General features: G+C 41.6%; 1 protein-coding gene across 3 annotated transcripts in view; it reads right to left on the bottom strand.

Annotated features, from left to right (window-relative positions):
- Window positions 1-26,472, bottom strand: part of LOC115630477 (nesprin-1) — a 118,324-nt gene that overhangs the window by 8,840 nt on the left and 83,012 nt on the right. For 2 of the 3 annotated variants that reach the window (XM_030527057.1, XM_030527055.1), the window contains 5 exons: window positions 9,623-9,733; window positions 9,050-9,214; window positions 7,075-8,982; window positions 1,434-7,043; window positions 397-702 (listed from right to left, as the gene is read on the bottom strand). In XM_030527057.1, the coding sequence (XP_030382917.1) occupies window positions 397-702; window positions 1,434-7,043; window positions 7,075-8,982; window positions 9,050-9,214; window positions 9,623-9,733 (8,100 nt within the window). Of the gene's footprint in view, window positions 1-396; window positions 703-1,433; window positions 8,983-9,049; window positions 9,215-9,622; window positions 9,734-26,472 lie in introns of those variants that run through there. The other variant, XM_030527051.1, reaches the window with a different exon arrangement.

Raw genomic sequence — 26,472 nt, 5'->3', positions numbered from 1 at the left:
AAATACTAGTAAGTATAATACGCATCGGCGTAGTCTTTTAGTGCGCTTGTTTGTCTATTTATTTGTTTTGGGCTGAAGCACCCAACAACTGTGCCACAGCATAACAATTTATGACAGCAAACACCAAACTCTAAAAATAAAAGTTACCTCACACAATTAAGGTTCTTGGGTTTTTGGGGCCCAACAATTATTACAACCGATTACAAGCGACGCACCCAATGTTGATAGGGTAGGCGGCACGTATAAAAAAATCAATGTAATTACTAGTTTCCCACCTGGCCAGCAATTAATGCTCAATGATTTTTAACACCAATACCGAATAGGCAACTTTAACTTTTGATTTGGGCTTTGAAAACCCCCCTCCCACACACAAATGAAAAGTGTAACATAACTCACCTTGGCATGTTGTCTGGCATCCAAGGGCTGCTCCAAGGACTTGACGCTATCCATTTGCTGTTCAATGGACTTCTTGACCGCTGCCGAAGCGTTACGATACTTATCCCACAGCTCCACAGCTCGCTGATACCGTGTACACAAATGTTGGAGGGTCTCAGAGGTATCATGCCAGGATACTACAGCGTCTTGCACTGCCGATTCGATTTGTTCAACGATTTGCACATCGCAGGTCTCAATCAGCGGCTTTGCGGCACCCTTTAGCTCATCGAGTAACGCTTCGCGATTATGTAGATCGCCGGCAAGACCCTGCATACGAGAAGAGAACAATGTAACGATAAATAAATAATCTAGTGAACGTTCCAATTGAAAATGAAAATATGAACAAAAAATTTTTACCGCAGGCACTTCTTTCAACGATACACACACCGTTCGAAACTAACGTAAACTGTTTGAGGTTGTCGCGCTTTTCCGAAACCGAACCCGAAACAAAGCAGCACACAAAGAGCTTTCGCTTGGCGGCTAAAGTTTTTGAGCTTTAGCTGTGCTACGAGTATGTTATGTTATTTTAAATTTGAATTTTATATAGACAATGGAATACGCGACAATTGGGCTGCCACTATTAAGCACACAACTGTTTTGTTCGAATAATTTACACTGGTTCTCTGAAAGCACGTGCAGCATATAAAGCGATGCATGTAAACTAGGAAGTGAGCTCAGAAAACTCATGCTCTTTATAGAAATGTTCTGAAATACGCGCGGCACGACTCTCTTCGCTCATTTTCATTCACTGATAAGAAGTCAGACGATAAGCCCGCGAAAAAACAATGCCGTCAGGTATACAACAAATCTATCCCGTCATAAATCAAAACGAGGAAAAACAAAAATACTCTTGATAGTCTCGGTAGTAGGGTAGGTAGGTGGTTGCCTTGTTTTGTTTACGAAATATAATATCCTAAGAAGAATGTGGTATTTTAAGATAACCTTTATACCGCATCGAAAGTTTCAAAATGTTAAATTATATTTCTATTTTGACTTACCTCTAGCCTTTCGGTGGCCTTTCTAAGACGTTCATAGTCGACCTGTCCATGCACGCGTATCAGTTCCATCATGAAGTCCGTCTCTTGTACTGAGCCATGTACCAGTTCTAGTTGTCGTTCATAGCGCAGCCAAAGTGCCAAACGATTGCGAAGTATAGCCATAATGTTGGTGCATTTGCTCTCGAGGAAAGCATGATCGTCTTGTAGCTGTGAAATGTCGCGCTCCAGCTTGACAGGCGACACGGACATCTTGAGACGCATAGGCAGTGTATGAAGCATTTGACGTATACGCATTATTTCTTGCCAGCTGGAAACGAGCTCTTCTCCTGCACCCTGACAATCGACGACTGCTTTTTCAAGAACATCTGCGCCTTGGCGCTCCGCAGTCTCACACTCATCCAGTATGACGGATATTTTTGCCTGATGTTTGCGTTGATTGCTTATTCCCTCCTGGATCGCCTGTAGTTGATCACGCAGCACAGAGGCACCCTCAAGTTCCTCGGCGATTTGGGTGCTGATCTTGTGGGACAAGGCAAACAATTGGCCGACCTTTTCGGGTTCAATAGCCGGTTCCTGTAGGCCAATACGACCCAATTCATTGCCAATGAAACCCACTCGAGTGCGCAGCACTTGGATTCGTTCTATATATAGACAAAGTTCTTCCTCATTCTTGATTACACCCTTCATGCTGGTCATGGTCAAGTAAATTTCCTGTAACTCACGTTCGACCAACTTCAGTTTCTCATCAGCGGGCATATCTTCGGAGGAGAGGCATTTGACGATATTATTTTGAATTTGTTCAATTGATTGGGCAACGGCTTGCCAGCGATCCTCGAGCTGTGCATGGAACTGTCTCTGAAGCATTTCGTCAGCCAATGGTATGACCTGTAGGGATTTCTCGAACGTATGTCCAGCTTCGTTGCGTATGTTGTTATGCAACTCGAAGCGTGCCTTGATCTCCCAGAATTGACGCATATGCTCAATTGGTTCCTGAGTGGGCTCTGAAGGTATTTGGATTTTACGTAGCTCTTGCTCAGCTTCCCGTACAAATGCTTCCATTTTATCGGTCTGCTGCTCATACTGTACCCAGATATCTTTGAATACGAGCAGACGATGCAAATAGAGTCCAACTTCCTCACGCAGCTTGAGCAGCACAATGAGTGCCTCATTAGTTTCCTCTACCAGATTTGGAGCCTGGACCAACTGCTGCAATTTGTTCGCAATGTTGGAAAGCTGGGTCATCTTTACATAATGATGGGAGATATCATTGCTTAGCGACTGATATAGCGTGGTGTACTGATCGAAATCGGCGGATGTCACAGCTGATAGATCAGGTACACGTTGTTGGGCCACTTGCAACCATTGCAATTCGTCGCGCATTCCCTTTTCAAGCACCGTCCAGCGTGAAGCGGCCTGCACCAGTTTGGATGAGCGCTCCGACGCCTTATCCAGCAATTGTGTGGCACGATTGTAAAGTTCTTTGTGCAGTTCGGAGTGCTTTTCGCGAGTCTCACTATCAATATTTTCCTCCAGAGACTCGAGCATGGCCCGGCAATGGCTCAGATTGACAAAGAACTTGCGCTGCTTCTGTACTTCGTTATTTAGTTGCTCAAGCGTGCTCGAGACTATTGGACTTTCGACCAACTTGTCAGCTAGGACTGTGATGTTGGTAAACTCTTTGAGTGTCTGTTCGTATTCCTCGGCCAGGGAGAGCAACTGCAGCAGACGTTCACGTTCGGTCGCAATGTTGTTTTCAATATTTTTGCTGGCCTCATAGGCATTGTATATGTCCTGTGGCATTTTCTTGCCAGGGAAGTCGCGCTGAAAAGCACGCGCATTTGCCATAAGCTGTGAAATCTGCTGTTGCGAATCGGCATGTTTCTGCTCCAAATCATCTAGATAGGCCAGTTTAGCAGATAGTGGATAGTCCTGAGTGGTGACAAGCTCGTAGCGCTGATGTAATTGTTCCAGCACTGTGGTAACACTTTGCAACAATATTACAAATTTGTTCCATTTTTCCAGATCGTTGGCATCCTGAGACTGGTTAGTCTGAGTGACCTTCTCTACTGCCTCTACATGTTCCTTTAGCGTGTCAACACACTGTAAAACTTCCGGTGCTGGTGGCCTTTCGGCGTGGCTCAGTTGATTTTCCAGGACATTCACATTTTGTTTTATTGTATGCAGTTCATCGTTCAGCTGATTGTAGTTGTCGAGTTTCTGCTCAGAAGGACCTTCATTGGAGTTTTGACGTATGAGGTATACACGATACTCAATTGTTTCCAGCCAGGTCGACACCTTTTCTACGACTGTGATGACTGTGGTTTGTATGACAGTCTGATCACCAGAGCGTAGTGCTGCATCCAAGTTTTGCAGACCTTCATTGACGTCCTGCAACCGCTGTTCGGTGGGTAACTCTTTAATCTGGTTAGACAAGGTTGCCAAGTGAAGGACATTGCTAAGCGGTGTTTGCTGTTGTGGTACCGATTGCTTAATGTGCTTAATGCGATCACCAATAGCATCCGTAGTTTCAGTCCAGCTGGTCGCCTTTGGTTTAACCGTTCCAACATGTTGGCCAGGATAGTTCATCAAGCTTTCGGACATGATTAATGCTTGTGATAATTCCAGTGGCGTTTTCTCAACAGTTGTTGTTGCGGTTAACCAAATGTTTTCCTCATTGATGTTATCCGGACCAGGCGTAATAGGTACAACCAACTCCTCAGTGGGCGAAGATACCTCTTCGATTGTTACTGATGATGTTGGACCCGTGCGTGGCTTAGAGCCACTACCTTGTTGTGAGGCGATGCTCACCTTATTTTGCTCAATTATATGCACTGGCAGATCAGGGTATTCATCGTAGACGGTCGTCTTGGTGATGTGTAGCTGCACACGTTGCGGCTTTTCTTGTAAATCTTCCTCGATTTTAACGGGCTCTACCGCAATAACTGTTTCATCGACAGGAGAAACATGTGGCACTTCTTCAATTTGTTGGTTTGTAGACACAACTATACCGGATTCTGTGAGGAGCTCGGGAGCAATCTCAACTGTCACATTGATGTGGGGTTCTTCCAGTGCCTCAGCCACAAGTTCAGGTCTAGTCTCGGGTTGGCTTTCACGTTTGTGCTTCTTCTTGTCTTTTTTAGATTTTTTCTTGTCCTGCTTAGGAAGCTCCATAGTTTGCGTGTATTCGTACAATGTTGGTTCGATTTCTGAAGTGTCCGAGTCTGGAGGTATGGCCACAGTAGTCCTTACTTCAAGTTCGTACGGTTCTGAAACAGAGGTTGTGGTGATTGAGGTATCATCCAGAGATGTTGGCTGCTCTTCACGGGGTGTTGTTTGCGCCATGCCATCGATAACTTGCACCAATTCGCTAGTTGTAGTAGTTTCATCGCTAACCTCTGGTTTCGCGACTGAAACGAGTTCTACAGGCTCTGGTGTTGAAGTTTGCATGTGCGTATCTGTGGTGGTTCTAATATCTGTGCCGGTCGACTGCTCGGATGTGGGGACTGGCAAATCGGTGGTCATTTCCTTGACCAAATCTGTCACAAGCAGTTGCACTACATCGCAGCTTCCTGGCTCTGGCTCACGTGGTGATTCTTTGGGCGTGGTCTGCAGCTCTTTTTCGAAGGTTGTCGTTACAACGGTCTGACTGGAGATCTCGACAGTTTCCGCAGGTTGTCCACTGACGTCAGTTTGCATTTCAGTGGTGGTTACCTCGACAGGCTCTGCTTCTTCAATTGGCTTCTCGTCGGTACGTGGAGTAGTTTGTGCCTCAGTATCTGTAATCTCAATAACCAAAGTCTGTGATTCATTTTCCTGATTGTCGGGTTTGATGTCTAGGCTGGTTTGAACGGATGACTCGTCAAGCTTGGGTCGCCTTTCTGGTGACGTTTGTACAGATTTAATGTCAGTTTCAGCTTCTAAAGGCGCTGCTGGCGAAGGCGCACGTGGAGTTGTCTGTTGTTCTTCATCTTCAATTATGGCCAGTTCAACAACTTCGGTTGGTATAACCAATTCCATAATAGGCGTGCGTGGTGTCTCCGAAGGTGACGAAAGCACGGCGTCCTCTACCACTTTGACAGTTGTATCTATATCCATACTTGACAAATCACTCTCTGGGCTTATTTCCACAACAGACTCGTGGCGTACTTTACCCTCAGATTCAATACTGGCAGTATCATCGTGCCGCGAATTATCCGTTGACGCCGGTATATGCGAATCCTCATCTTCTGTCACCTTTTCTTTTTGCTTCTTCTTCTTGCGGCGCCTTTTCTTTGAATCAGTTGAATCGTCATCGTCAGCTACGGTCTTGTCTTCTGCCTCGTAGCCCGTTTCTTTAGCAGATTCCGCTTCGATTTCAGACAAAACTTCTACTACTTCTGGCTTAACTTTTTCGTCTTTATCTGAATCCTTTCTTTTCTTCTTCTTTCGACTTCGTTTGGTACTGATATCACCATCTCGTCCTATAGCAGGGGCGGTAGCGGTCTGAACAATGGTCATGCTCACCTTGGTAGGCTGCACAACGGACTCTTCACCGACATCGCTTTTGGGCGTATTCATGACAACCTTCAGCACACCAGCACCTTCGTTCTCAATTGATGGTGCGGTGATTTGGAAGGATTTGCGGGGAGCTTCAAAAGCAGTAGCCTCTCCAGAGATAAACATTTGAGTTGCAACACGTAAATCAATTTGGGGAGGTTGCTCTTCGACGCTACTTACAACCACTGACGGTGTTTGAGGTTCTGTAATATCAGGCTTTTGTTCTGTTTCCAAGAAGGCTTCCAATTCAGTTTTTGATGTGAAATTGGACTGCTCTGGTTTTTGTTCTTTTTCAAACGCAGGCTTTTCGCTAGACTTTTGTGCTTCGGGTAGCTCTGATGCAGCAGGGATGATAGTCGTTGATCTGGTAATTGTTATGGAACCAATAGCTGGAGACTCTTCCATATGTTCTTCCTTTACGACCTCTTCACGTGTTACATCTGAAATTGGTTGCGGCTCTGACACGACAGGTTGTTCGATTTTGGTCTGTGGCTGTGCGTCTGCAACTGCAGGCACATCTTTGACTGAAGGTACAATAGGTAGCTCAGTTGCGGTCGTAATGCTTGTAGTCTTCTTGGTTATTGTTATGGTACCCGTAGCTGGAGTTAAATGATCACTTTCTTCAACTTGTGGGGCAGTGGCTTCTACAGGTGCATCATCTGAAGCAATTTGTGATTCTGCAGGCTTATGCTTGGCTTGTAAGAGTGTTTCCTCTTCAGTCTTTGGCTCATCTGGTACAACTAAAGCTGCAGGTGCATCGCTGACTAAAGGTTCAGCGATTGGCTCTATTGCGGGGGTAACGATTGATGCTTTAGTCACATAATCAGGCTCTTGTTGTTTTAGGGTTTCGGCAGATGGGGAATGCAGCTCGAATTCGTATGATTCGAGAGATACCGAGTTACCAGTTTCCGGGCTTGTCGGCCAAATTTGTTCTACTGGCATGGATATCTCTGTTATAACTGCAGCAGGAGGTGCAAGTTCATCTTCATGATGAGAGAAATCAATGTTTGTTGGCTTCAAATTGTGTTCCAAGGGCCAAATTTCAGTGATATCCTTTACGGACTGGCTGCGACTCTGCTATGGTTGTTGTAGTTGTGGTGGTTACAATTTTTTGAGACGTTGTAGTGGGTATTTGCCCAGTTAATTCCTTTTCTGCAACATTAACGGGACTGGTAGTAGCAATGTCTACTATTTCTTCAACGTCTACTTGAGGTGCTGGCAATTCAACAAATTCTACTGGTGCTTCTTTTGCAATAGTTGTTCTTGTTGTTGTAGTTGTTTCTGTTGTTGTTATTGCAGTTGTTGGTTGTGTCTGTTGTTGTTTTTGTGTGTTTGGGGTGATGGTGGTAGACTCAATAGCAAATACCTGTTGCGGCGGTTCAACTGTCGGTTGTGACAGATCCGTGGCAACTTCTTCGATGACTACGCCCGGTTGCGCCATCATTCGTTGGAACTCTTCCTCGCTCACCACCTTGCCATTTACCGTCCGCACAATATTGACATTGATATGTGGCGCTGTTTCTTCTTCTGTTACCTCAATTTCTTCTGGCTCTTCGATGACTTCTTCGGTGATATGTTCCTTGCCGTCGATAATTACCACACGTTTTATGATTTTGCGGGTCTTACGTATGACCTTGCGCGTCACCTGCTGCACTACAGCACGTATGCTGCTCTGTGATTGAACAGTGTCAACGGTTGTGGGTAAATTTTCAATGTTCAGGTATGTCACATCGCCCTCATGTAAAGGCACACCGCGAACCTGAACGTCTGGGCTGTGGAGCTCTTCATACTGTTCAACTACAGGCTCTGTTTCAAACTCTTGCACGATTACGGTTTCAGGATGGGAACCATCCACAACTGTGCCACGAGTTTGGTGCGTGACCACGGTACAATAGCCGCCCTCTTTGGGATCACCGCTAGTATCTCTGGTCTCCGTATTTTCTAAATTTACTTGACCCGTCGATTGCACTTGTATATTGCCATCAGAATCGCTTATTGTCTCAATTGAACTGATCTGTTGCTGCTGCACAATTTGTTGGCGCGTACGTGTCACCTTTTTCAGAACGATATGCTTGGTGCCATCTGGTCCGACAACCACCTCAGTGGTTGTCTCATCAGGTTCGACAAATGTAGTTTCAAACGATTGTGGCACGTTCTTTATTATCAACTCGGTGGTACGATCTACGTCGCCTTGGGGCTTTTGATGATATCTTGCTTCAATTTCCACATCTTCTGGCAGTTCGGGAACCTCTTTGTTGAGCGTCGTATCAATCTGTATTGTTTCCTGACCATGTTGTACTGTTTGCGTAACTACAATGTTTTCGGTTGGCGCGCGTTCTTTCTGAGTTTGCATTGCAATCTCGGCTGTTTCTATTACGGGTGGCGAAGCTTCTGCGAAGCTTGTTTGTGCTTCGGTATTAGATGTTTCAATGCGCGGCTGCTGCAGACTAATCGATGTTTGCGTCTCAACAAAAATGCCTGTCGGTTTGATTTCCTCTTCGGGCATAGACGTAGAGTCTATGGTATTTTCGTTAGACTCAATTGATTCGCGGGATATAGCTGCTGCAATTGGTGGCTGTATTTGAGAATCCGCCAATACACGCTTCCGTTGTTCTTCGTCGGCCTTTGCTTTGCGCAGATCTACAATACGCTTTTCTATGGTGAAAATGCGTGTTGTCGCTACGGTTATCTGTTCTCGCAGTATGGTTATGATACTCTGCAACTGATCCATCAAAGTGTCGGCCAAAGGTGCGACATCTGGCTGGGCTTGAAGCTGTCGCGTTTGCTCGACTAAATCATCCATCGACTGCTGTCGATCCTTGAGCGTTCGCAATAGCTGCTGACTACGTTCAACTTGAGATTTGAGCACCTGCTCATCTGTGGTACTATCGGCAGTCGGCTCGAATGATGCCAGCTCTGCAGAGACCTCGTTGATCCAACGTTCAAGTTCCAGCAAATGGTTTTGATACTCATCGATCTCTTGCTGATGCTTCTTTTGGCTATGAATAGCATTCTGAAATTGTTATGAAAGCTATTAAGTAACAGATAATTTGATGATTGGATAATTTTCATTGACTTACAGCAATCATTGTGATGCCTTGCTGTGTTCGCCTTAGTAGCAAGTCAATGCGGTCTGTTGTTTCGTTAAGGGAGCGTTCCGTTGCCGGGTCCGTAGGCAGTATTTTGCTTTGAGCTTTCAATTTCTTGGCTTCCTTTTCATGTACTTCCAGATTGCTTTCGATTAGCTAAGAGTTGATTAAAATTTATAGTAATCGTAAAAGCTAGCAACAAATAATCTGTTTAATTTTTATCCGCCCTACTAAGACATAAATATGTTCGGCTACTACATATGGAAATTACACATAGTCGGGGAACACTACACTATAGATATATTCTGATAAATAGTTTATCTGCTTATGTATTTTATACGATTTTGTATGGAGTGATGCGAATGTGTTATTGGAATTGTGAGACACACGCTTGCATCCATTAATCGTTTGTTGAGTTGTTTTTTCTGTTAAGTGTTTATAACTACAAGAAAACGTATATACAGTGTGAGTAGCTAAAAGTATTAAGTATTTTTTTGCAGTGTTTGTAACGTGCTTAGTCAAGAATCCAAACATTGTGTTAAAATATACAAACAATAGCATTACCTTTAATCCTTGCAGCATACCCTCCAGGCTGTTTTGATTCAAATTTCCAATACCTTCCTCGACGGTTGATAGCGATTGTAGTAGCTCGTCGAGCTCTTGCGAAATTAGATCCTATAATTTAAATTGCGTCGCATGTGTGCGATGTTGTTGGAAAACGTTGTAAAAATTTGTGTTAGAATTAAGAAATTTTTGCATATTAATGTTTAAATAATTGTTGCTGGCTTGAGTAAACACACAACGTATATACATACATAGAGCAAATTATATATTTATATGTATATAAACTTGAAATGGATGCAATGTATAACTATACAGATGGAAAACGGCATAGTATTATGTATGGTAATACATAACATTCCATAGCTTAAATGTAACTGCATATAACGTAACACATGCGCAAATAGCATTTAAGACTTATATTTAATGAAAGGCACATTCAGAAGTGGGCGGATAGACAAAGCACCAAATGCATCTGACTTTCCTACGAAATATGATTATTTGCCACTATTTGATCAACAATTAAGGGAGTTTGAAAAGCGTATATATTTTAATGCAGAAATTGGGGTTATATTTTCTATATGTACATCTCATTCATATTCTTTTCAGAATATTAGTCGTTCATTTACATTTCTTAAATGACCGTTTTCTGAATCTATTCAAAATTGTTCACCTTCCAATTACTCAGGATTTCTTTTCCCGTGTCGTAAAACGTATGCGCACATTACAGATCAAACACTCCACTTCAACTAAAAAATCAAGTCTACCGGACGAAAGGCACACAGCTATTTTTGAATGAGTAAATCGGGTAACAGAAATGCAGCTGCAGAAATGCCGTGCACCTCTATGCGCACACTAGACAGGAATTTATTTTTAGCAAACTAAATACTGGGAACATGCTTTTATTTGCAACAAACTCGTAGTATGTACGAGTATAGTTTTTACACGGGCTATGCTTTACATCTGAGTAGTTGAGTAGTTGGGAGCAGCTGGGGCAGCGGGCGACAAAAACAAGACAATGAACTCAAATATGATATGTATATCAAATAAGATGGTACACAATTTAGCAATCGGGCCATTCTGACTTGACATAGCGGTGTACAGTTGACAAACTTTTTCACAGCACTGTGAGCGTATGTGTGTATGTGTGTCTGTCTATTTGTGCAAATACGTGTGTGCATATTCTAAGTGTTTTTAAGAATGCTTTCAGTGCTGCTCCTTTGTATTCCTTAGCGAAATGAAAATGTAGAAAAAAATGATGCGAACGAATCTATAAACGAATAAATAATGTAATATTATTAAAACGTGCAAGTTGGTTAATATAGTTTTTATTAAACGGCTGAGTATATTTTACTACTTCTAGTAGCTACGGGCTTTTACAAAGATTAATATCAATTAGTAAGGAAAACTTATTTTATATTTTTAAGGCAGCATAATTACTTAAGGATGCATTCAAGAATAGTGTTATGGTATAATTATTAATTATAGACGAAGGTATATAAGATTTTAACAACACATACAATAATAAAAAATCAAATAAAAACAAAACAAAAAGTGTTCAAATAAAAATATTACATTACAGCCTGTATAGTATGTTAGTATTGTGGTAGTTGTGTTTATGCAGTCGGAGGCGCCACAGGCATATGCCAGTCACATCCACATCCACAGCCAATGCCGATGGGCGGCCTTACTGCTGGCCATTACCATCGGGCGCTGGCGGTGGATGCAAGGATGATGAGCATGTTGTCTGGACGCCACAGCAACAACAAGAGCATTTGCCGTATAAAAGCCATGAACAAAAACCAAAACCACACAGAAAAGCTGCAAATATTAGAATAAGGAATAAACGATGGCTCAATGTGATGTTCACCTTCTGGCGTTGCTTGGGATCGTTGGTTGTTGTTGTGGTCATTGTTGTCGTTGTAGTTGTTGGAACTTCGGACAGATCGCTGTCGGATGTGGTTGTTGTAGTAACCGTAGTTGTTGTAGTTGTAATACGTTTGACCACATTAGCATTTTCATGCTCAACAACTTCGGCCGGCTGTCGTAGCTGCTCATTACCAGCGATGGTTGTTGTTGTTATAGTATCAGCAGCTACTGTTGCTGCTGTTGGTAATGGAGTTGCTGGCACGGAGTCGACAGCAAAAGCTACAGCTGGTGATGTCTTCTGGTCTACTACAGGTTGCGCTGGGGCTGTTGTCGTTGTTGTTGACTTTGTTGGTGTCGATATCTTATCGATTACGGCTGAAGCAACTGGTAGCAGTGCAGCTGTTGCTGCCAATGTTGTCGTTTGTGCTGCTGTTGCTGCCGCATTAGCAGCAGCAGACAGTGTGTGAGTTGTGGCGCTCGCCAATTGGATTAGTGCATTTGCAACATTAGTTGGGGTTGAAATAGCAGGGACTGATTCAGGGTTTGATTCAGGTATAGGAACGACTGGTTCTGCCAGTTTACTAGGTTCCACTTGAATGGTTTTAGTTTCGGTTAGTACTGCGATTGAGTCTGGTTGTTCTACTGTTATGGGTTTGCCCTGAGGTTCGGCTTCTAATGCCAAATATGTACTCTGATCCCGCCAATGACCAACACCACCTGGCAGATCGGTTGACATATATTCCGATGCGCAACTACGATTTTGACCATTTTGGCCTGCATCAGTTTCGGGAGTTGGTGTTACATTACCACTACTACCACTACCAGGATCGCGGTCGTTCTTGTCGTCTGGCTTACGTATTTCAGGCACAGTCAGGTCATCCCCATGGCCATTATCATCGTCATCATCGTCGTCGTCATCTTCGTCATTGTCGTCAATTTTTTCGTTAACCTCATCCAATTTCTTGTCTTTGTCAATTTCCGCATCAGTGCTCGCAATAATATCACGTTTCGAACTATCAATATAATCTTTGGCTAAATCTATATCTGTACCAGCAGCTTGTTGCCAGTCATCCAGGGATAGATTTAGACGTAACTGATCAATTTGGGGAACCGTAACTACTGCTTGCACTGGTTCGGTAGGAATGCATGATTCTGATGAGGTTGGTTCAGTCTTTTCTACAACATTATCAGTTGTCAACTTGGTTGATTCTGTAAATGTAGTCGTTGTCACTACAGTTTCTGTAATGATGTCAGTCTTCTCTTTGTCGTCTTGTATTTCCTGAGCTTTAACGGGCAATGTTTCAGCCACTTCCGTTTTTGTGGTCAAAATTACGGTAGGTTTGGAGTACAACGAGTAAAGATCATTAGCCATTTTGTTGTAATGATTTATAACTGTAGAGAAATCATCCTGACTAAGGTGCCAGAGATGCTCACCCGGTTGTGATAGAGATAAAGTAGTTTGTTCTGTAGGTTCTATATTGGGATTTTCAAGTTGTACTAAATCTTCGACCGGCGATACTGAAATAAGCGGTTTCTCTGTTTCTACTTTGGGTTCGTTAGACTCTTCTGTTTTCAATAAATGCAACTGACTTACAGTATCAACTGGAATGGGACGCAATAAGGTTTGACTGTCAAGATATAAATTATAGGCAAGTAACTCTGAGTTGAGTTCGGGAACTGATTCGGGTTCAATTATCACATAATCATTGATGAATGTATCATCATCTATGGGACTTTCAACAACCTTGCTATCATTATCTTTTGAAACACCTGGATTTTCAATTAGATTCGTTTTTTCTGGAGTAATTGGAATGCTCGCACCTCGCAATGTTTGATAAAGTGTTTCCATCGATTCATATTTGGGATGTACGGCATTCGCATCAAGTTGAAGGTTCCATATAAGATTCTCTGATTTTCTGGTACCCGGAGTTTCTGTTAAATCCGTAATTTCTGGTTCAGGTGCAATCTTGACTGGTTGTACAGTCACAGTATCTTGTTTAACTGATTCGAGATCCGGCTCTTCCTTTGTATGCTCGGCTATAGGTGTTCCTTCCGCGTCTATTTGTCGTTCAATGCTGTCAGCAGCAAATGGAGCGTCTTTGTGTGTAGTCACTGTTGTTGTGACATAGGTGGTTGTTGTGGTCGTGATTGTGCTTTGTGTTTCAAGATTTGATTGTGGTTTTGGATCTTGGAAGTCTGTTGTTTGGCTCAACACTACTGTTGACCATGCAGGCAAAGTAGAATCTTCCTTCCTTGTTATTGGATCTGGGAATACGGTTGTTTCTGTTTGTACGATTGCTGACCAAGTTGTTGGCTGATCAGTTGGGGACTGCACTGGAACTTCCTTTGTGATATCAACTGTAGGTATTTCAATCACAATTGGTTTTTCTATTGATGGTTCAGCTTTTGATTCGGTATGAATAGTCGTCTCTGAGATTTCTTCTTTAGGAGATGTAGTTTTTTGACTTGGTAACGTAGCGGACCAGTACGAAGTTTCGCATATAAACGAATCAGAATCTGATGGTTGACCTAACGGTTCCTTGCTCAAAGAGGCTTCGTCTGGATGTATAACTTCGGAAGATTTATTTTCAGTAATTTCTGATACGATTGTTGTCTCTGGTTCAACTGGTAAAGAAGCCTGGGCCAATATTGGTGCCTCATTTAGAACTGACTCAGTGGTTGGTACAGGTTCCCTTGCATTAAACGATTTCTCTGATTTTATAAAATCACTACTGAAGTCAGAATCTGATGGTTTAACTAACGGTTCCTTGTTTAAAGAGGCCTCGTCTGGTTGTATAACTTCGGTCGACTCGTTTACAAAACTATGGAATTTATTTTCAGTTACTTCTGATACAATTGTCTTCTCTGGCTCATCTGGGAGAGAAGCCTGGGTCAATATGGGTTCCTCATTTTGAGTTGGCTCAATGGTTGGTGCCGGCTTCCAGTCATTGTACGATTTCTCAGATTTTATAAATTCACTACTGAAGTCATTTGCCGGTTTTTTAACAGGTTTCTGTTTTTGTTTTTTACTCTTTTCTTTTGGTGTTTCCAGCTGTAGTTGTATGTTAACCTTTTTATCTTTTGGAACTTTAGTTTCCTCTTCTTTAGTCACAATTTGTTTCGGTTCGATTTGAAGCGCCCGTATTTGCTGTAGGGGTTCTGGTACATTGTGGGCGGTAATCGCAGCCCAGGACATCCCTGAAGTTACCGGTGTGGGTGCTGGAGTGGGTGCTGGTATGGGTTCGACTGTAGTTTCTGAAACTTCTGTTGTATTAGGGGATTCCTTTTCAATGGAACTGTGTGGTGTGGCGGGTTGGTCTGGCTTCGATTTAATATTCTGCTTTTGGTCTTTAGGTTTCTTTGATTTCTTTTTCTGTGGCTTTTCCTCAACGCTTGAACGCTGAGATTGTTGTGAACGAGATCGTGACCTCATTCTCTTCTTTGAAATGATTTCTAGGAAACCTTGCTCATCCTTATTTGGAGCATAGGGTTGTTCATATGTCACCTCAGTTACTTGTATTATTGGACGACCAGTAGACCGAGAATGTCTTTCAGGTCTACCTTCTGGACTAATATTTGGAACCGCTTCTTTTGTTGATGGGATAGTACCAACAATCGATGACCATGATTGAGGTTCCAAAATCACTTCCTCATCCATGATTTCTTTCCAGCTCAGCATTGCCGGTGGTATTTCTGGTTCCAATTCTGTTTTAAAGTCTGGCTCTTTGTCAGCAACGGATACATATATTTCTTGTTTGTCCAAAGCTGGTTCTGAAAACGTATCTGGTTTGGAAACCAAAGGTCGCTCAGAGATATTTTTGTATTGGATATGTGGCTCCTTTTCTTCAGATTTATGTTCAGTAGACTGATTGTGATAGCGAATATTAGTGTTATCGATGAAGCCTGACTTTTTAACAACTTCAGCATATGTTTCAGAAGAAGACCATGCAGAGGCTCGGGGTGGTTTCGGTAATGGAATATTAAACTGCAGCTGCTGATCAGATGGAAGGTTCCCATGGTTTGGTGATTCCTTTATTGGTTCATGTACACTTTCACGTGATTTGTCTCTTGCAGCCACCACTACTGTATCTGTTTTGTGTGTATTTCTTTCCTTCTTTGTCTTTTGCTTCTTGGGTTTGTCGATAACAGTGGGCGGTAAACTTTGCTTCTGAGATGGGGTGAATGAGGGATGTTTATCCGGCTCCAATTCTCTCACATGAATTTCAGTTACAGTTGAAGATATTTCAATCGGTTTTGATACAACTGAAGACCATGGCTGCGATTGGGTTATGTTTGGCTCTGTTTCATCCTTGTCAGGTTTTTCAATCACAACAGTGCCTATATCTACAATAGCTTCTTGTACGGGCTGTATAACTACAGATTTGTCGATCATACTGCTTGAATAGTTCTTTTCTTGTGAAATGAAATCCTGAATAGTATTTGATGTCGTTTTTTCTACTTCAGGAACTATTTCCGAAACTACTTCAGTCACATGAGTTTCAGTCAATATTGGAATTGTCGTTGTTGTCGTTTGCGTAACAATCGAAGACCAGGATTGTGTTGATGCTAAGTTCGGTTCTGCCTCCCTAGGAATGGTCAGTATATTAACACTTGAATTCTGCTCAGGCTTCTTTTCCTTCTTTGACTTTGGAATCGTAGGCTTCGGGATCTCCGCGACTTCTGGTGTATTCTGAATGCCTTTGGGTGCAGTTTCTTCAGCCTCAGGCAGTGATTCTCGCAACTCTTCAACGAAACGAGTCTCATTTACAGTTGGTAACACATCAATTGTTTGCGTTACTATTGAAGACCATGATTGAGAAGGATTCTCCTTTGTTTCGGTCGTTTCGATCGATAAGTTCTCCACAACAGTGGTGTTGTTAACCACCGGTACTTGTAACTCTTTCTGGGGCTGCTTTTCTTTCTTGGATTTTTGCTTTTTAGGCTTTTCGATCACAGTTTGTTCGTGAGAAATAAAGTCCACACTTTCTTTTGGTACCAACTTTGATTGTTCAGGAATTTTCTCTGGTGCAGCTTTAATTTCTTGAACTTTAGAAAGAGCTGGCGGTACTCCACTTGTTTGCATAACAATCGAAGACCACGACTGGGTAAGGGGCTGTGCAATAGGTGTATCAGCAACAGATATAACTTCAACAATTGACTCTTGTATGGGCTCTTCGTTTCTGATTTTCTTTTCTCTCTTTGCATTTGCCTGCTTGGGTTTATCAATTAAAGTATTGGAGAAATTTTTCTCTTGAGAAATAAAGTCAGTTATCTCTTCTGGTGTAGGTTTCAGTTTTAATGAAACTGGTTCAACAACTTCTTCAGAAATAATAGTTTCAGTTATTGTTTGCGATACTTCAGCTGGTTGAGTAATTGAGGAAGGTTTTGGTTCTGGTTTATCCTGTGCGATCGGTGTTTCTATAACTGGCTCTTGAATTAGATTTTCTTTGTGGTGCTTCTTTTCTTTCTTAGTCTTTTGCTTTTTAGGCTTGTCGACAATAGGCTGGCCTTGGGAAATAGATTCCACAATGTCTTTTGGTGTTGTCTGATCTTCTATCGGGACAATCTCCTGCACCACTTCAGTCACACGAGCTTCAGTTACAGTTGGAGTAACTTCAATTGTTTGCGAAACAATCGAAGACCAAGATTGTGTTTGAATTGGATTTATTTTTGGTTCACTCTTTTCGATAGATGTGTCAACGGCGGTTACATCAGCAATCGGTTCTTGCTCCTGTTTCTCCTTTTGGGGTTGCTTTTCTTTCCTTGGTTTTTGCTTTTTAGACTTTTCGACTGGGATTTGCTCGTGAGCAATAAAGTCCAAAACGACATTTGATGGTTGCTGAGGCTCTTCCGAATCTTGTTTCGGCAAAATTTCAGGCACACGAGTTTCAGCTACAACAGGCGACACTTCCACTGTTTGCGTTACAATCGAGGACCACGATTGTGATTGAGAGGGCGTTTCTTTTGGCTCACTCTTTTCGATCGATGTGTCAACAACAGTGGTTATATCAACAATGGGTTCTTGTGGCTCCTTCCGAGGCTGCTTTTCTTTCTTTGATTTCTGCTTTTTGGGTTTATCGATGACGGGTTGTTCTTGGGGAATAATGTCCAAAACCTCTTTTGGTGTTATCTTCCATTGCTCTTGAGCAATAAAGTCCAAAATGACATTTGATGTTTGCTGAGGCTCTTCAGAATCTTGTTTCGGTAAAATTTCTGGCACACGAGTTTCAGCTACAACAGGCGACACTTCCACTGTTTGCGTTACAATCGAGGACCACGATTGTGAGTGAGAGGGCGTTTCTTTTGGCTCACTCTTTTCGATCGATGTGTCAACAACAGTGGTTATATCAACAATGGGTTCTTGTGGCTCCTTACGAGGCTGCTTTTCTTTCTTTGATTTCTGCTTTTTGGGTTTATCGATGACGGGTTGTTCTTTAGGAATAATGTCCAAAACCTCTTTTGGTGTTATCTTCGTTGGTTCAGGAACTATTTCTTGCGTACGAGCAGGCACATGAGTTTTAGAAAGTGAAGGAGGCGATTCAATTGTTTGCATAACAATCGAAGACCATGACTGCGTAAGAGCAGGATTTGGCTGTGGTTGTACGATCTGTGTATCGACAACAGATGGAACTTCAACAATTGGCTCTTGTATCGGTTCTTGTATTGGCACTTCGTTTCGGATTTTCTTTTCTCTCTTCGACTTTTGTTGCTTGGGTTTTTCGATCACAGAGCTTGAGAAATTCTTCTCTTGGGAAATAAAGTCCTGAATCTCTTTTGGAGTAACTTTCGGACTTTCTGGAATTGTTTTTACAACCTCTTCAGGCACAATAGTTTCAACAGTTGTTTCAGTCACGTGAGTAATTATCTGTGACAAAGATTGTGTTGGGAACGGGTTTGGTTCTTCTTCAGCGTGTACGATCGATGTATCAACAACAACAGTAGACTGCTTATCTTCTGGTGCTTCTTTGTGCTGAGACTTTTCTTTCTTAGACTTTTGTTTTTTGGGTTTATCGATCACTTTGGGCTCTGAGCTTTCCTGTTCTTGAGGAATTATTTTTTCCACCTCATCGGTAACAAGAGTTTTAAACACAGTTCGCGGCACTTCTGTTGTTTGTGTTATAATTGAAGACCAGGATTGTGTTTGAGATATTATTGGCTCTGATTGATTGCTTATGATCGGTGTGTCAACAACAGTGGGAGCATCTACAATTGGCTTCTGCTCTAGATCTTTTTTAGGCTTCTTTTCTTTCTTTGAGCTTGACTTTTTAGGTTTTTCTATCGCTGTTTGTTCCTGGGTAGGAATTTCTTGAATATCTTCTTCGAAAGTAGTCGGAGTTTCAGGAATTATTTCACGAACCACTTGAATCGTATCCGTTTCTTTTACAGTTGGTGATGTTTCAATTGTTTGCGTTATAATCGACGACCAAGATTGTGGAAGAGATTGATTTGATTCTGATTTATCAATTTCTGCCGGTGTATCAACATGCCCAACATCAACATCTTTTTCATGTGCCGAAATTTCCTTGTTGGGCTTTTTCTTTTCTTTTTTAGACTTTTGCTGTTTTGGTTTTTCAATTAGGCTGCTGGAGAAACTTTTCTCTTGGGAAATAAAGTCCCGAATATCTTTGGGTAGCGTGACTTGTTTTTGAGGAACAATTTCAACGACCTTATCAGTTACGAAAATGTTACCAGTCGTTGGAGATACTTCAGTAGTTTGTGAAATAATGGACGACCAAGATTGTGGTAGGGACGATTTTGGCTCTAATTCAACCTGTTCTACTGGCCTATCAACAACAGTGGTAGCTTCAACCTTTGGCTTTATATGGTACTTTGATGTATCAACGGGCGTTTGTTCTTCGGCGGTCAATTCTTCAACTTGCTTCGCTTTTTGGGACTTTTTGTCTTTCTTTAACTTTTGCTTATGGGGCTTTTCGATTACGGCTGGTTTTGTTATTTCAAATTCGTTAGATTCCTGTAATTGATGATCCTTCAGTTCTGTTACTTTTGTCGAAGGCTCTTCAACACCTTGCCGGACTATTGTTGACCATGACATATGAGGAACATTCTCTACGTCTTCATCGACAATTGTTGACCACGATGTTTCAGAAACAGTCTTTCCAATCTCAGTGAAATCTGTTTGTGGAGCAATTACTTCCGATTCCTTAGTAACAAAATGTTCTACATCTGTGTTTGGATATATGAGTGGGATAGTTTCTTCAATTTCAATTTTATTAACGGGGCTGTTTTCACGTTTGCCTTTCTTTGAAGTGACTTTCTTAGCTTTTTTGTCCTTAGATTTCTTTATGCTTTCATTTGCAGGAATTTCGGTTTTCGAAGACCTATCTACATTTTGTTTTTCAAAATCTATGAAATCAGTGGTATGTTTTAAAACATCAGCGTACGAAGTATGAATCTGCCAAGAGCTGGAATCCTGAACCTGTGGTGCACCTTTTTCGGGCTCTTCAGAAAACTTGACTGGATCTTTAGATTTTGCGTTGTCTGTCTTGAGCTCTTTAGCAACAATTACTTTTGAAGGTTTCTTTGGTTCTTCGAGTTGATTAAGAGTTTCAACAAGCCTTGTCTCTTCAGTAAGTACTGTTGACGCCGGTTCTTCGGGTTGCTTGATAGGTTCAACTGCCTTTGTTGTCGTAGTTGTTGTAATTATCGTTTGCTGAGTGGCTTCAACAATTGTCTCTGGTTGTTCTGGCTCTTTAACTGAGGGAACTAACTTTTCTGGTTTTGCAACTGGTTCATCCTCTTCGTCAGAGAAATTCATTGGTTCATCCAACACATCCATCCAAGTATTCGTGGAATCATCAACAGGTAGTCCAGCATATGCAGGTTTCTTTGGTTCCTCGGGTTGCTTCAGAGGCTCAACTGGCTTCGTTTCTTCAGTTATAACGGTTGTCTTTGGTTCCTCGAGTTGCTTGAGGGGTTCAGTTGACTTTGTTTCTTCAGTAAGTACTGTTGTCATTATTGTAGTAACTATCTTTTGCGCAGTAGCATCAACAAATATCTCTGGCTGTTGTTCAATAACTGTGGTGGTAATTTCCTTTACAATATTGGTAGCTGGTTTAGAATCAATATTTTCTGGCTCTACTACTGGTTCTACCTCTTCGTCAGAGAAAGTCATTGGCTCATCTAACACATCCATCCAAGTATTCGTGGAATCATCAACAGGTAGTCCAGCATATGCAGGTTTCTTCGGTTCTTCGGGTTGCTTGATAGGCTCAACTTTCCTTGTCTCTTCAATAAGTACTGATGTGTTTAGTTCCTCAGGTTGCTTGAGAGATTCAACTGGCTTTGTTTCTTCAGTTAGTACTGTTGACGCCGGTTCTTCAGGTTGCTTGAGAGGTTCAACTGGCTTTGTTTCTTCAGTAAGTACTGTTGACGCCGGTTCTTCAGGTTGCTTGAGAGGTTCAACTGGCTTTGTTTCTTCAGTAAGTACTGTTGTTGTAGTTATTGTTGTAGTAATCTTTTCCTCAGTAGTAGCATCAACAATCCTCTCTGGTTCTTCTGGTTCTATAAGTGAGGTAACTACTTCCTTAACAACATTCTGCAATGGCTCTGGATCTTTCTTTTCTGGTTCTCCAACTGGTTCATCTTCGTCAGAGAAAGTCATTGGTTCGTCCAATACTTCCATCCACGAACTCGAGGAATCATCAACAGGTAATCCAGCATATGCAGGTTTCTTTGGTTCTTCGGGTTGCTTGACAGTTTGAACTGGCTTCGTTTCTTCAATAAGTACTGATGTGTTTACTTCCTCAGGTTGCTTGAGAGATTCAACTGGCTTTGTTTCTTCAGTTAGTACTGTTGACGCCGGTTCTTCAGGTTGCTTGAGAGGTTCAACTGGCTTTGTTTCTTCAGTAAGTACTGTTGTTGTAGTTATTGTTGTAGTAATCTTTTCCTCAGTAGTAGCATCAACAATCCTCTCTGGTTCTTCTGGTTCTATAAGTGAGGTAACTACTTCCTTAACAACATTCTGCAATGGCTCTGGATCTTTCTTTTCTGGTTCTCCAACTGGTTCATCTTCGTCAGAGAAAGTCATTGGTTCGTCCAATACTTCCATCCACGAACTCGAGGAATCATCAACAGGTAATCCAGCATATGCAGGTTTCTTTGGTTCTTCGGGTTGCTTGACAGTTTGAACTGGCTTCGTTTCTTCAATAAGTACTGATGTGTTTAGTTCCTCGGGTTGCTTGAGAGATTCAACTGGCTTTGTTTCTTCAGTTAGTACTGTTGACGCCGGTTCTTCAGGTTGCATGAGAGGTTCAACTGGCTTTGTTTCTTCAGTAAGTACTGTCGTTGAAGTTATTGTTGTAGTAATCTTTTGCTCAGTAATAGGATCAACAATTTTCTCTGGTTCTTCTGGTTCTATGACTGAGGTAACTATTTCTTTAACATTTCGCAATGGATCTGGAACTACATTTTCTGGTTCTGCAACTGGTTCATCCTCCTCGTCAGAGAAAGTCATTGGTTCATCCAACACATCCATCCAAGTACTTGTGGAATCATCAACAGGTAGTCCAGCATATGCTGGTTTCTTCGGTTCTTCGGGTTGCCTAACAGTTTCAACTGGCTTTGTTTCTTCAGTAAGTACTGTTGTTGTAGTTATTGTTGTAGTAATCTTTTCCTCAGTAGTAGCATCAACAATCCTCTCTGGTTCGTCTGGTTCTATACGTGAGGTAACTACTTCCTTAACAACATTCTGCAATGGCTCTGGATCTTTCTTTTCTGGTTCTCCAACTGGTTCATCTTCTTCGTCAGAGAAAGTCATTGGTTCGTCCAACACTTCCATCCACGAACTCGAGGAATCATCAACAGGTAATCCAGCATATGCTGGTTTCTTCGGTTCTTCGGGTTGCTTGACAGTTTCAACTGGCTTCCTTTCTTCAAGACGTACTGATGTGTTTAGTTCCTCAGGTTGCTTGAGATATTCAACTGGCTTTGTTTCTTCAGTTAGTACTGTTGTTGTAGTTATTGTTGTAGTAATCTTTTGCTCAGTAGTAGGATCAACCATTCTCTCTGGTTCTTCTGGTTCTTTAGCTGAGGTAACTATTTCCTTAACAACATTTTGCAATGGATCTGGAACTAAATTTGCTGGTTCTGCAACTGGTTCATCCTCTTCGTCAGATAAAGTCATTGGTTCGTCCAACACATCCATCCAAGTACTTGTGGAATCATCAACAGGTAGTCCAGCATATGCAGGTTTCTTCGGTTCTTCGGGTTGCTTGATAGGCTCAACTTTCCTTGTTTCTTCAATAACTACTGTTGCTTTTGATTCTTCGGGCTGCTTAATAGGTTCAACTGGTTTTTGTTCTTCAGTAAGAACTGTTGTCGTAGTTGTTGTAATAGCATCCACAATTGTCTCTGGTTGTTTTTGTTCTATAACTGTGGTGGCAATTTCCTCTACAATATTGGTCGCTGGTTTAGTATCAATATGTTCTTGGGGTTCAACTGACTTTGTTTCTTCAGTAAGTACTGTTGTCGTAGTAGTTGTTGTAGTTATCGTTTCCTGAGTGGCATCAACAATTGTCTCGGGTTCTTCAACTGAGGTAACTATTTCCTTCGCAACATTTTGCAATGGCTTTGAAGCTATCTTTTCTGTTTCTGAAACTGGTTTAACCTTTTCGTATGAGAATGCGGTCTTTGCTTCCATGAAGGGATCATTTTTCAATTCTTGTGTATTGTCTTGGGAAGATTTTACTTCGTGAATAGTTTCTATAATTTTGTTGATGTTGTCTTCATCCCCATTCTCTGCCAAGAGTGGTATTTCGATTTCGTCTTCAATTAATTCCTTCCATGGCCTATACTCAACAACGATATCTTCAGGTCCATCATCAACCATTTCTGCCCAAGATTTATTGGATTTATCTTGAGGCGTCTCCGAAATATCCGTCCATTCGAAATCGTCTAGAGCCTCAGTCACTGTAGTTGCGGGAACCAACTGTTGCTTTGTAGGTAATTTCTTGTTGCCACTAGTCGTTTGATGAATCAATTCTTTTTCTGTATCTATAAATTCTGTTGTTCGCTTAGTCACTACTGTTGATGACCATGAGGTTAAAGATTGATTTTGTGTTGAAATATTCTCAAGGTGGGAAGGCAAATTCTTTGATTTAGGCTCTGGGTGTTCACCATAATCAATTTTTGTTATTGTTTCTTCTCTCAAATGCTGCTTTCTTTGATCTTTTTGCTTCTGTTTTACTTCTGGGATCTTTTTAGGTGGCAAATCCGCCATTTTGTCTATTTGACTTGCGATCTTAGCCCAGGTTACAGTATTGTCATCTCGTGCTGGAGAGGTATCAATGAATTCTGATTCTTCGGGAGTTGAGTGAACTACTTCTTGATGTTCTTTTGCAATCCGGGAATCCATTTGATTCGCTTGTTTTGCTTCAGGTTTTCCAAGCTTTTTGACAACTTTTTTCTCCTTCTTTGCTTTGGATTCCGGTTTTGGCTCTTCTTTGGAAGTTATGACACTCTTTTTACGGTTCGCAATATCATCTACCCATTCACCAGGCTTTTTCACTAAAGAAGCCCATGAGAATGATCCATTACCGGTCTTGTTCGATGCCTCATCCATGAGTTCTTTTTCCATTGGCGGCGTTTCTTTTGAAGGACTATGAAGTGATTTTTCACTATCGTCGGATTCGATGATTATTTGTTGATGTTTTTTATCATCACCGTGCTTTTTCTTGGATTTCAGCTTCTTTGATTTTTCTTTTTCATTTATTTTTATAGCTGCCTTGTCTGGATCAACTGCAGGTGTAACTCCTGCTTTGATATGGGAAACAGTGGTATCAATCCACTCCCCGGGTCTTTTAACAAGCGAAGCCCACGAAAATTTATTGTTATCGTCTTCTCTGATTTGAGGTTGGACAATTTCCGGTTCTGTTGAAGGTTTTGTTGACTTCGCAAGTTGGGGAGTTTCTGGTTCTGTTGGTGTCTGCAATTCTGATTCCTGTTTTTCATCTTCAGATGTGGTTTGAACAGACTCGACAACTTTTTTAGATTTCTTAGATTTTTTAGGTTTCTTGGATTTTGCATGTTTAGTAGTATCTGAATGTTCTTCTAAAGGTTTATTTTCAGCTGGAACTGTATTTGGCTGGATTTTTTCTATTTTGGCCGTAGTATCTGTCCATTTACCGGGTCTACGAACAAGAGCCGACCATGTTACCGCTGACGTATGTGAAATATCATGTTCGTCAGATGAAGGTTCTTTAGAACTCTCTGTAACTGATTCAACAGTTACTGCTGGGACAGCTCTGTCCTGAATTGTTTCCACTAATTTTGGTTCTATTTTTTGTTTCAGTTTTTTCTTATCTTTTTCTACCTTTTCAAAAATAACAGGTGCAACACTCTCTCGGTGTTCTTTCAATGATATATGCACAATGTCTTGTTCAGTAACAGACCCAGAGTTGAATAAGACGTCTGCATATGACTTTCCATCCCCAGTTTTCACCCAAATATTTTCTTCAATAGATTGGTCTGAAGGTGGTTTTATTTCTCGAGGAGGAGAAATACTTTGAGACGTTGTTTGCGTGGGATTTTGCTTCTTTTGGGGAATCGCCGGCTTTACTTTCTTTGACCTTTGTTTATGTGAAACTGTTTGTTCCACTTTACTACGGGGAATGAATTCGTTATAAACCCTTTCATTAGCTAAGAAAGTATGCGTCTGATTGGAGTGTACGTGGTTGAGGTAGGACGGAGTAAACTCTGGAGCGTCTGCCGACAAATTGGAAGTGAACGCTATATTTCCTGTGTTTGGTATTGCTTCTTCTAAAACACTAGACCAGGTATCAATTGGCTCTTCGATTCTATTGGTAGTTGTAATTGTCCTTTGTTCAATTGTTTTTGTATTGAGTTCTTCGCTTGCAATAGTATCAACAATGGGTTGCTTCTCCTTAGTTGTGGATACTACTTCCTGAACAATATTGGTCGCAGGTTTAGCATCAATCTTTTCTGGTTGTGCAACTGTTTCATCCTCTTCGTCAGATAAATTCATTGGCTCATCCAACACATCCATCCAAGTACTTGTGGAATCATCAACAGGTAGTCCAGCATATACAGGTTTGTTCGGTTCTTCGGGTTGCTTGAGAGGCTCAACTTTCTTTGTTTCTTCAGTAACTACTGTTTCCTTTGGTTCTTCGAGCTGCTTGATAGGTTTAACTGGCTTTAATTCTTCAGTTACTACTATTGCCTTCGGTTCCTCTGGTTGCTTGAGGAGTTCAGCTGACTTTGTTTCTTCAGTGAGAACTGTTGTCGTAGTTGTTGTAATTATCGTTTGCTGAGTGGCATCAACAATTGTCTCATGTTCTTTTGGTTCTGTAACTGAGATTACTTTTTCTTTAACAACATTTTGCAATGGCTCTGGATCTTTCTTTTCTGGTTCAGCAATTGGTTCATCCTCTTCGTCAGAGAAATTCATTGGTTCTTCCAATACTTCCATCCACGAACTGGAGGAATCATCAACAGGTAGTCCAGCATATGCAGGTTTCTTCGGTTCTTCAGGTTGCTTGATAGGCTCAACTTTCCTTGTTTCTTCAGTAACTACTGTTGCTTTTGATTCTTCGGGCTGCTTAATAGGTTCAGCTGATTTTTGTTCTTCAGTAAGAACTGTTGTCGTAGTTGTTGTAATCGCATCCACAATTGTCTCTGGTTGTTTTTGTTCTATAACTGTGGTGACAATTTCCTCTACAATATTGGTCGCTGGTTTAAAATCAATATGTTCTTGTTCTGCAACTGGTTCATCCTCTTCGTCAGAGAAAGTCATTGGTTCATCCAACACATCCATCCAAGTACTTGTGGAATCATCAACAGGTAGTCCAGCATATGCAGGTTTCTTTGGTTCTTCGGGTTGCTTGACAGTTTCAACTGTCTTCGTTTCTTCAATAAGTACTGGTGTGTTTAGTTCCTCAAGTTGCTTGATATATTCACTTGGCTTTGTTTCTTCAGTTAGTACTGTTGTTGTAGTTATTGTTGTAGTA

Source organism: Scaptodrosophila lebanonensis, unplaced genomic scaffold (genome assembly GCF_003285725.1).
Source record: "Scaptodrosophila lebanonensis strain 11010-0011.00,11010-0021.00 unplaced genomic scaffold, SlebRS2 tig00001410-arrow-pilon, whole genome shotgun sequence".
NCBI lineage: Eukaryota > Metazoa > Arthropoda > Insecta > Diptera > Drosophilidae > Scaptodrosophila > Scaptodrosophila lebanonensis.
Note: the sequence above shows the minus strand (reverse complement) of the source record. Positions and strands in the feature narration are given on the sequence as shown.